The sequence below is a fragment of the Zalophus californianus genome, chromosome 3, assembly GCF_009762305.2.
Source record: "Zalophus californianus isolate mZalCal1 chromosome 3, mZalCal1.pri.v2, whole genome shotgun sequence".
NCBI classification, from domain to species: Eukaryota; Metazoa; Chordata; class Mammalia; order Carnivora; family Otariidae; genus Zalophus; species Zalophus californianus.
Window position 1 is genome coordinate 134,759,787 of NC_045597.1, and position 12,173 is coordinate 134,771,959.

The 12,173-nt window shown below is 40.7% G+C and overlaps 1 protein-coding gene across 2 annotated transcripts in view; it reads right to left on the bottom strand.

Annotated features, from left to right (window-relative positions):
• The window catches only part of METTL8 (methyltransferase like 8), a 170,112-nt gene that overhangs the window by 22,573 nt on the left and 135,366 nt on the right, over positions 1–12,173 (bottom strand). The window contains exon 11 of one of the 2 annotated variants that reach the window (XM_027591528.1): positions 7,982–8,179. The exons of the other annotated variant lie outside the window; for it this stretch is intronic. Within the exon in view, the coding sequence (XP_027447329.1) occupies positions 8,106–8,179 (74 nt within the window). The 3' untranslated portion in view covers positions 7,982–8,105. Of the gene's footprint in view, positions 1–7,981; positions 8,180–12,173 lie in introns of those variants that run through there. 2 annotated transcript variants of the gene reach the window in all.

The window sequence follows — 12,173 nt, forward strand, 5'->3', positions numbered from 1 at the left end:
CTTAAAACCCTTGGAATTTCCTGAGTGATGGGAGTGACTTTTGTTGTTCATAAGGAGCCCCTTTTATTTAAAAAAATTTTTTTAAATAGATTTTATTTATTTATTTGACAGAGAGAGAAACAGCGAGAGAGAGAACACAAGCAGGGGGAGTAGAAGAGGAAGAAGCGGGCTTCTGGCAGAGCAGGGAGCCCGATGAGGGGCTCGATCCCAGGACCCTGGAATCATGACCTGAGCCGAAGGCAGCCGCTTAATCACTGAGCCACCCAGGCACCCAAGGGGCCCCTTTTAAACATATCAAAGTATATGCTAATGAAATGAACTCCAGGTGGAAGCCCCTAGAGAGTTTCAGAATGGGGGCTGGTCACCTGAATGACCAAACTTGTGATCAAAGCCTTGGAACTTTCAGTGTCCCCTCCCTTCTTGTGAGGGGAGGGGCTGGAGATTGAGTTCAATCACCAACGGCCAATGATTTAGTCAACCACGCCTACTTAATGAAGCTTCAATAAAAACTCTTGAACAATGAGATTCAGAAAGTTTTGGGTTGGTGACATCAATGTGAGGGGAAGAACAGCACAGGAGCTCTGCACTGACACCCACTCCCACCTCCGGAACCATTCCCTCTGCATCTCTTACATTTGGCTGTTCCCGAGTTGCATCCTTTATAATAGACCAGTAAACATAAGTAAAGCTCTTTTCTAGGTTCTATGAGTTGTTCTAGAGAATCATCACACCTGAGGGAGGGTCAGGGAAACCCTTAAATTTGTAGCCAAGTTGGACGGAAGTGCAGGTAGCCTGGGGATCTAGGGCATTGGACTGGCATCTGAAGTGGGTAGCCTTGTGGGACAGAGCACTCTGGGTGGTGATGGAATTGAATAGAATTGCAGGACACTCAATTGGCGTGAGAAAATTGGGGAATTGGTGTTGGAGTAATGCATTTGTTGTTGGAAGGAAACCACAGGTTTGGTGTCGGAAAAAAACACACATGGGTCTATGCAAGGTTAGGATCTAATGGGCTAAAAGTTTGTGTCCATGCAAAGTTCATATGTTGAAGTCCTAACCCGAGTGTGATGGTATTTGGAAATGGGGCCTCTGGGAGGTAATTAGGTCATGGGGGTGCTGCCCTTATGAATGGGATGGGATTAGTGCCCTTTTAAGAGGATGAAGGGACCAGAGTTTTTTTTAGCCACGTGGGGATACAAAGGGAAGTCAGCAGTCTGCAACCTGGAAGAGGGTTCTCACTGAACTGGACCATGCTGGCACCCTGATCCCAGACTTCCACAGTTCAGAGCTGTGAGAAATCCATTTCTGTCATTCATAAACCACCCAGTCTATGGTACTTTGTTATAGAACAGACTAAGACAGGTTCCATTTTCTCCCAATTCGTCAGATGATGCTACATTGCAGCACTTGTAACATTGTGTTTAACTGCTTGTTTCTTTGTCTGACCTACTATACTCTGAGCACTTGAAAGTGCATCTGTATTCCAAAAGCCACACATCAGGGCAAATCTAAGTTCTGTGCACCTAAGGCTTATATGGTTTGGGAAGGGGAGGATCCTTCAAAAGAATGCAAAATTAGGTGGGAAGAAATCACAACAAATGACAAATATTAAGATCTGATTAAGACCACAAAATTTATAAAAATGAAATATTTTTATTTAACTGCCCAAGAGCTCTATAATGCATTTTTTCCTGCTTCATACTTCTTGATTGCCTCTTAGGACAACAATTTAGAAGTTCGGTTTCTATATACGGATTAGGTAGTTCATGCTTTTCTCTAGGATAGTTGATCAATAGGTTGTCTATTACTGATCATTTTAAAAAGCTTCTTTCGGTTTCCCAACTCATTAATGACAAGTCATGTACATTTCTAGGAATGTTGTCTAATTTGGGAAAATCTCTACTAGGTTTCTTTCAGATATGGGTTGATATTTCAGGCACTTCAAGTTTTGTTGGGCAGTGACTAATCTTAATTATTGCTTGGATTGACCATACTCTCATTTACCAATGTATGTATCATCAATGGCCCTGTACCTTCAGGTCACAACAAGTGAGCTGGCACACTAAAGGGGAGGAATATTCCTACAAACCATCCCTAAGCTGGGATGGCCAGCAATAACGAAACTATTCACAGAAATGACTGCCAACGACATAAAGGTATCCCATTAAACCTAAACAAAATGTATTCCTAACTTAACTTCCCTTAGATGGGTCCCTGAAGTGACCTCGAACTCTCTAAGGTCATCAGACACAAGGGAAAATTATGGTATCGACTGGAAAGAGATAACAGCCCTAACTAATTGCATTTAAGATATTTTACTGTTTCAAATTTTGCAAAAACATATGATCACTTGAATATATTACTAGGGGCCCCATGAAATAATGAGTCCCTGAAGATCAAGCTCTTTAGGCTTCACATCAAATTCTCCTCTCCCTAGCTCAGTGCCAGGCACAAAATCGGTACCTAATAAGTACTTGAAGAGTGCATCAATGAGAGAGGTCACCTGTGTGCAGCCTGTCAAAGGCAGTAACTACAACACGAAGGCGGGGGGAAGAAGGAAGTGAGTGCTTTGAGTTCATTATTCTAAGTCAGGGACTGTCTGAGCTTTCCTTTTAAACATTTGTTCCAGTGTAGTAAAAAATATAATAGGTTCCTCTGGTTGAAAACAGTGAAGCGATTAAATCCCAACAGCTCTGGAAATAACTTTTGCAGCACATACCTCCTGCTCTCTTCTTGCTGTGTAAAAGCAAATCGAGGGCTGGTAAATCCTCTGGGGGATAGGGAGTTCTGCCATGTGTCTGATTCTGAACATCCCTCTAATCACTTAGCCTCACCGCCCAGGTGAGTATCACCATAATTTGGGGCAAAGTTCTTTAAAAACTTTGATATGATAAGTTCTTTCTCATCTTCAGATCAGGGCTTACATTTTATATTCATCAAATAAAAATGTGAAAAGAAGCTTTTAAAAATGTAATTGGCCCTCATAGGCACCATCAGGAAAATGCCTTCACAAACTGTTTAGGGAACATTTCTGATCATGAAAATAACAAACATTTCAAAGTTTTGAAAGAATAACTTTAAGAGTTCCTATAAAAACATACCCCATCCTAATCATCTGGGCCACTTATATCCTAGCTGGAAAATGAGCTACATGCTAATATTACAGAGTATGGCAAAGGTCTATATTGCTGTATAGCAATTTCTCTTACAGCCTCAAGTCTGGGTTGTGCCCCAAGTTGTGACTTATGGAGGCAAAGAGTTGTGACAGCGCTGGGAGTCAGACAGGGCTGTCAGATTGGCAAGAACAAGTCCAACGTTGGAGAAAAATAGAGCTAATAAAAATAGGCTATATAAAGGATAATGGGTCACAGATAGGAACACTGGGAACATATCCAGTTTAGAGGCCAATGCTGTTGGATGTGTATCTGTAGTTTCTCCAACATTAGGTAGGCAATTCCCCTTAAAAATTCTACGTAGTAGGTATTTGCTATTGCTGGGCTACTCCTCAGCATTTGAAACTCCTTCCTGTGTGTGGGGAATGAATGTCACTTTATGAGTCTTGGTGGGGAACAGTGCCTACTTCTCACTGCAGAAGCAGAAAATTCCAGATGCTCATTTCCCAGTTTCCTTGCCGGGAGGTTGTGTCACAAAGTGGGCAAGGCCAATGAGAAATATCTGCTTTAGACTTTGAATCTTTCCAGTGATGGAAAACATACATATTGCAGAGAATCTCTGCGTGTGTGTGTGTGTGTGTGTGTGTGTGTGTGTGTGTGTGTGTGTGTGTTGGGGGATGGAGGGGTGGCAATGTCACCAGCTAGACCGCAAGACCTGGCCTTTACAGTCCCACCTGCTTGTACTCACCTTTGTCTTACATTCCCCCTCCCAGCTCTTCCTAACGATTTTCCTCTTAACTCGGGCAAAACCCCAAACCACCCCCCCCCACCATGGCACCTGGCGGGAACAAATCTCCCACTGGCCCAGACAACCCAGACTGTTTGAGCTAAACCTGAGGCAGACTGTGCCTGCGCAGATGGACCATGGAGTGACCTCTGGGATGACCTACAATTATCTTTACTTCATTATAATACTAATATCTAATACTATATCTAATTGCATCTAATAATATATCTAATACTAATATCTCTGCCCAAGGAGGAGCCTTAGCCTCATTTACATAACAGTGTATGTACAGACATTTCCTTAAGGCGCATATGCGACCTTATGCCCATCTCTACCTAGGATGCTTCCCTATCTAAATATTCATCCTAACCCTAAACAAAAGGAACCCACTCACCCTCTCTCAGGGAGTCATGGCTTTGGACACCGTTCTCAGCGATCTCCTTATTTGTTGCAAATAAAAGATTTCTTTGTGTGACAACTCAGCCTGATGCAATTTCTGACTCATCAAGGAGCCAACTCAAGTTGGTTCGGTTACAGCAACAGTAGCAACATCAAGTGGGGGGCAGTGTTCGATGACATGGTTTTGGCCACAGTCCTGACAGCTTTGTGCACTCCTTGTTCTTACTCATTTTTCAAGCTTGGCAATGGTAGGAGTTATTCAATATTGTTTCAAAAAGTTTTTTTCTCCCGCATTTCCTTAATTTTTTTTTTTTACTTAAATAGGACAAAATTAGTTTCTGTTGTGTGAAACTTGTGACCAAATTGTAGCTCTGACACCTTGGTCATAAGCAGACTGATATTTTAGGGGGCTTAAAGGGTACTTCGAGATTTTGAGTAGTTCACTTTAAGTATTTAAATATAACTTTGTCCTGCAGTTTAAACTTAAAAAAAAATGTTAACATATATTATGATCATTGACCCTCATAGTAACACCTAAATAATTGGGGGCATATTAAGAATACAACTTTACAGCTTAGGAAACTGACGCAAAGAGAACCAAACTGCTCTGCCCAAGTAACAAAACCCATTTAATGGCAAAGCTGAGAATGTGGAAATCCAGTCTTAGATCTTTCTTCCTTTCTTTAATAATCTTTATTGTGAAAGCAAAAGAAAAGTGGAGAGAAAGGTGTAGTATCAGAACTCAACTCATATAAAGAGCAGAAAAGGAAAGACCGGCGTCAAAATAACTTGACTTAGCTCCTTCTGTCAAGGCAGGCCCCACACTCTGAAACCGGGACCAGAAGTCAGCAGAAAGGGGCTTTCAAGTTCCTCACTTGTTTTACTGCTAAAGACCCAAATCAAGAGATTCCTCCTTTCTCCGTGGTCAGCTTACACTGTGACCAGCGGTGGAGGGCAGTCACCAGATAACCACTCATCCATTCTCTCTGTTTAAGAATGACCTCCGTGAGGGCGCCTGAGTGGCTCAGTTGGTTAAGCGACTGCCTTTGGCTCAGGTCATGATCCCGGAGTCCTGGAATCGAGTCCCACATCGGGCTCCCGGCTCAGCAGGAAGCCTGCTTCTCCCTCTGACCCTCTCCCCTCTCATGCTGTTTCTCTCTCGCTCGCTCTCAAATAAATAAATAAATAAATAAATAAAATCTAAAAAAAAAAAAAGAATGACCTCCGTGAGGTTATCTTAAGGGGAGCGATTGCTGCTAAAAACACAGCCATGGAGTAGTCATCAGAAAGGCTTTTTCTAGCACAATTCCCAAAGGAGATATTTGTACCGAATAACATATTTAAAACAAACCTACTCTGACAAACACATTTCAGTTCCCTCATAATGCTTCTGCTTTATATAAAACTCAACTCTGTAAAGAGTAACTTGAACAATCATAGCTCCCAGGATATCAACCCCAAAATGGTAATGTGCATTTAATGAGAACTTCAAGGAACGTTCCTTAATTTGGAAGAGGTGCTGTCTACAGGCAATGGTTGGAGTTATTGCAGGCAACCACTGAGAGTTCAGCTGTTGTGTTAAAAATAAAAGGTCGGATTCCATCTTGGAATTTCTCACAGATGATGTTCTAGTCACGCTGACAAATAACAAAATGCTTTGTGAAGTTAATTCTTTGGTGTACACTGCTTTAATTCTGGCTTTTGTCTAGATTTAGTTTAAAAATGTATGGCTGCTCATTTAAATCCTCTATTATCTAGTCGCAGATAATGAATGGCATATTGAACGTAGCGTCTGTAGCAACCGTGGCCTCTGCCTGTCCCTGGAGGGCTGGGGAATAAGTCTAGCAAAAGGGAAAGCCGACTTCTTCCTTTTGAACAAGCTTTTTATCTTAAAACAGTTTTAGATTGACAGAGTTATTGTGAAGATGGTATTAAGCGGCTCCATATACCCCTAACCTATTGTTAACGTCTCATATTAGTACATCTCTTAGAGTTAATGGACCAAGGATTGATAAATTACTATAAACCAAAGTCCACAGTTTAGTCAGATTGTTTCCCTTAAGTCCTTTTTCTGTTTCAGGATTCCCACCTAGGACACCACATATTTAGTTGTCGTGTCTCCTGAGGCTCTTGGCTCTGAGAGTTCCTCGTCTTTCCTTGTTTTTGATGACCTTTTGAGGAGCACTGGTCAGGTATTTTATAGAATGTTCCTCAAATGAGATTTGTCCGAGGTTTTTCTCATGATGAGACTGGGCTTATGGGTTTGGGGGAGGAAGGGCACAGAGAGAAAGGGCCATTCTCAACCTATCATATCAGGGGTACATATCATTAACGTGACTTCTCGTGTTAATGTTAGGGAAGGCCCACTCTTTCTCCCACTCCTTGGTACTTTGTTCCAGGTCCCCAAATAACACTGACTTGCTTTCCCTTCTGATTACTTAATTATTGTAATTTCGAAAGTAAAATTGAAGATCTAATATTTAAAGGTAGAGAGCGTCCCTAATGCAGGCAGGAAGTTTATAAATTCCAGACCTGCACCCAAGGAGAAGGCAGGGAGAGACCTTTTTGTCTGAGCCTCTGCCTTCTCATTGTTCCCGTGACAAATCAAATCACCCCCGACTGATGAGACTCTTGTCACGTCAGAATATAAACCAGGTGATACTGTCAGGAAAGGACAAGAGGAATTGCCAATTGTGTCAATCAGATTGTCCAGCAGATTTATATACAGTTCTGGTGTAGCTAAATATAGTTGTAATCTGTTTCTGTTGCTAAGCGTCGTATTTTTATTAGGCAAGTTACTCTATTTGAAAATGCAAACAGAGTCTGGATTTTGTAGTGAAGTGCCTGGAAAAAAAAAGGGGGGATACTAAATGTCAATGACTTTGGTCAGTCTGAGCTTCCAGAATAGTGTGGTACAGTTTCCTAAATCCACCTTACAAATGAGTCCAGGGAATGACCTGCTTTCATCTTGCAGCCTACTTTATTTTATTGCCATCCCCGTATATCTCACAGATCTTTCCTGTCAGCTACAGAAAGGCTGAGCTACGGCTATGGCTGCTGAGCTCTGTCTATCCACAGTCATGTGGTTCAGGTGACAACGAAACAAATGGCTCACTCGGATGAGCAAGGGCTCTCCAGAGCAGAGTCATCTATAGGAGAGGGAAACAAAAAGCTATTTAAAATCCTTCCTCATGAGGAGACTCTGGAAATATATTAGACAGTGCCAGGAGTCTATGGGTTGCTAAAAATTGCAGCAGGTGACCCAGGGAGGTTTATGTAGAAAATTCTTCTCTGGCAGTTGAAGAAAAGCAGAATGGGTATTTGTCTATCTCAGTGGCTTAAGAATAAGCTTCTCTTAACACAAGCATAGATGTATTAGTCAGTGTTCTTAGTTGCAAATGAGAAACCGACAGTAGGTTGTTTGAGCAGAAAAGGAATGTTTTTACAGAGGTCCTCAAATGGGACCTACTGTTTATTTCTGTATGGCCCACAAACTAAGAATAATTTTAAAATTTTTAAAGAGTACTTCATGACCCATGAAAATTGTACAAAATTCAAACTTCCATGTCCATAGGTAAAATGCTATTGGAGCACAGGCACACTCAGCTGTTTATATATCGTCTAGAGCTGCTTTCATGCAATAGTGGCAAAACTGCATAGTTGGGACAAAGACTGTATGTCCCATAAAGCCTAAAATATTTACTAATGTCCTGGTCAAGTTGGCTGCCATAACAAAATATGATAGACTGACTGGCTTAAACAACAGATTTTTATCCTCTCACATTCTAGGCATTAGAAGTCCAAGATCAAGGAGCCAGCATGGTCGGTTTCTGGTGAGTGCTTTCTCCTGCAGTTGCCGATGGTGGCCTTCTTGCTGGTCCTCACATAGAAAGAAAAGAAAGAGCAAGATCTCTGGTGTCTCTTCCTGTAAAGGCACTAATCTGGGTCCCACCCTCATGACTTCGTCTAAACTTAATTACCTCCCAAATCCCAAGTTGATATATCATCCCATTGGGAGTTAGGGCTTCAACATATGAATTTTGGGGGGACACAATTCAGTCCACAGTCCATTCTATAAACTACCCCTTTACAGAAAAGTTTTGCTAATCCCTGGATTAAAAGACATTGGGACACACACACATTCTCCAGGAGAGCCAGAGTATCATGCTGCACACTGTGGGAGGCGGCACAGCCAGGAAATTCACAAAATCACACTGCAAACTGGTTCAGGGAGACCCTACTCCCACCACCCCAAGGTGCTGCTAATACTTCCAACGCCAGGCACTGGACAGGAGCCTTGGCACTGCTGCCTCTGTAAACTGGCATGGTGTTTTTTGCACCTTACCAGAATAGATGCAGCCAGTGCCTGCTACTTGCACACAAACATTTGATTTAAAATCTGGGGTGGGTGGGGGCGCCTGGCTGGCTCAGTCAGAGGAGCATGCGACTCTTGATCTCAGAGTCATGAGTTCAAGGCTCATGTTGGGTGTAGAGATTACTTAAATAAATAACTAAATAAACAAACTTTAAATAAATAAATATTTAAAGTCTGGTGTGGGTGGATCTGATTAATGTGTTCCAGATCACATGTCTATGTTACCTACAGCTACAAGGGAGACCGGGACAATGAGTGTCTGGTTTTTGCAGTGATGGGGGTGGGGAAATCCATAATGTGGGGAATTCCCTAGATATGTAATGGTACTATTTAATAGCAAGACACAGTGTGAAAATGACTTGCTTCTGCCTTGTTTTTCCTTCACTGTTTCCCCTCACGATTGTTATGTCTTAAATGAACACCTGTTCTCTTTGGGAAGTATCCCCATGTGGCATCCCAATATTTGCCAAGCCTTCATGGATCCAGAGATTGTCCTTGACAAAATGAGAAGCGGGATAAAGTGGGGCTCGGTGTTGAGGAACCCTTCTGCAGTGGCAGGACGTGCTTGTGTCTCTCCCTCCTTTCCTTTCTAAATTCTCTGCACCAGAGATGAGCTGCTATGCGTCTTTCCCCCTTTGGAATTAGGATTTTCCTCCTCTCTCTGGGCCAGAGTTTACTTTGATTCTTTCTGACCAAAACAACAGGGGACATTTGGGGATAACTAGACAGAAAAAAATCAGAGGGTTTCACATTCCCTTTATTCTCTTTAAAATCCCATGTCAGGTGAATTTCCACTTGTAGCCAAGGTGGGATAACAGAGACCAGCTTTGATTTCATGCCCAGAACAACCAAATCTCCCCACTTCCACCACAACGACAACAATGACAACAACAGCAAAAACCCAAACCCACAAAAAACCACACGAAATATATAAAACAATAGGTTTCAAAAACTGGACATCAGGCATTGAAAGATACAGGATGAGCCCTATGATCTATTTACCTGGTCTTCACATAAGAAAGAAAAGAAAAGAAAAAAGAAGGAAGGAAGAAAGAAAGGAAAGAAAGAAAGGAAAGAAAGAAAGGAAAGAAAGAAAGAAAGAAGAAAGAAAGAAAGAAAGAAAGAAAGAAAGAAAGAAAGAAAGAAAGAAAGAAAGAAAAAGCAAGTAAGAAAGAAAGAACTTAACTGCCTTGGGAGAGTTTCTAGGCAACAGTGTACAGAGGGGACCCTGGAAGGAATATGGCCCCCTCTTTTGGTGTTGAGGAGAGCCAGCTGAGTCCTGGTTGATTAAGAAGTCTGGTATTCCAGGGAGGAAAGAGCTCCACAGAGAGAGAACTCTGGCAATCTGCAGGGAGTCCCATTTGAGCACTAAGTAGAGTACTCATCAGCCCATATGAACAAGAGAACTGTCCAAGGCTGGAGAAAGGGCAATCTTAGAATTTGAAAGAATAGTGTTCACTGGTAACACAGGACCAGGAATACTGCCTGCTCCTACCAGCTATACTGGTAAACCTCCAAGTCCAGAGGGCATTTAGGAGAGTAGGAAGTAAGATCTTAGTGGGGAACTGGTCCTACCTAACAAAACTTAACAGCAAGATAAAAAAAAAATACTTAAGCTGTTTCCAAGTAACTTAACTGTATCCCAGAACAAAGCTCAAAAATATTTATAAGAAAACAAAAATCTCCAGCACCTCATAGAGTAAAAATCACAATATTTGCATCCAGTTAAAACCTACTAGGCATACAAAAAAGCAGGAAAATAAAACCCAAAATAAGGAGAAAAATCAACCAATTGAAACTGATACAAAACTGACACAGATATAGGAATTAGTGACAGTGACATTAAAAGCTATTATTATATTCCAGATGTATGAAAAGTTAAGCAGATACATGAAGAAAAAAACCAAATTTCTAGAGATCAAAACTATAATATCTGAAATGAAAATTACACTGCTGGGATTAAGGGCAGAAGAAAAGATGAATGAATTTGAGACACAGCAATAGAAATGAAACAAAAATGAAACAGTAAAGAAGATTATAAAACAACAGAAAATGAATCAGTGAGACAACTTCAGGCATCCTCATATATGTGTAATCAGTGTCCCCAAGTAGGGGGAGGGACAGAAAAACTATTTGAAGAAATGATAGCTGAAGAAATTCCAGTTTTTTCGAAAACTATAAACCCAGAGATCCAAGAAGCTCAATGAATTCCAAGCACAAGAAACATGAAGAAATTACACTAAGATACCTCAGAACCAAATTGCTCAAAATCAGCAACAAAGAGAAAATCTTAATAGCAGCCAGAAAAGACACATTATGTATAGAAAATCAAAAATATGAATGTTTCCCTATGGGAAACAAGGCAAGGATAAGATAGTGGAGCAATATTTTTAAACTGTTGAAAAAAATACTAAACTATGACCCAGAAATTTATACCCAGCAAAAATATCTTTCAAAGAGGAGAGGAGAACAAAGATTTTTATGGATATACAAAAGCTGAAAGACTTTATCACTAACAGACATATGCCACAATAAATTGTAAAGGAAATCTTTCAGGTAGAAGGAAAATAACACCAAATTGAAATATGGATATACACAAGAATGCAAAGCAACAAAAATGTAACTATGTGAGCAAATATGTAAGATTTGCATTTTTTTTGGTTTGTTTTTGTTTTTGTTTTTGTTTCAGTAAGGTCTATGCTCAACATGGGGCTGGAACTCAAGACCCCGAGATCAAGAGTGGGATGCTCTACCAACTGAGCCAGCCAGGCACCCTGTAAGAATGTTTGTTTGTTTGCTTTAATTTGAATATCTTTAAAAGATAATTTATGGCTCAAACAAAAATAACAATGTATTGTGGGGATTATAACTTATGCATGAGTAAAACATATAAAATCAATAGCATAACTATGGGGAGGGAGAATATAAAATTCTTATAGTATACGTGAAGTAGTATAATATCACTTGAAGGCAGAGTGTGACACACCTCACACTTGTCAGAATAGCTAAAATCAACAACACACAAAAAAACAGGTATTGGCGAGGATGTAGAGAGAAAGGAACCCTCCTGCACTGTTGATGACGATGCAAACTGGTGCAGCCACTGTAGTATGAAGGTTCCTCAAAAAGCTAAAAATAGAACTACCCTATGATTCAGCAATCACGCTACTGGGTATTTACCCAAAGAATACAAAAACACCAATTCAAAGGGATACATGCACCCCTATGTTTATTGTAGCATTATCTACAATAGCCAAGATATGGAAGCAGCCCAAGTGTCCATCAAAAGTTGAATGGATAAAGAAGATGTGGAATGGAGATATATATATATATAATAGGAATATTATTCAGCCATAAAAAAGAATGAAATCTTGCCATTTGCAACAACATGGATGGAGCTAGAGAGTTTAATGCTAAGTGAACTAAGTCAGAGAATGACAAATACCAAATGATTTCACTTACATGTGGGATTTAAGAAATCAAATGAGCAAAGGGGGAA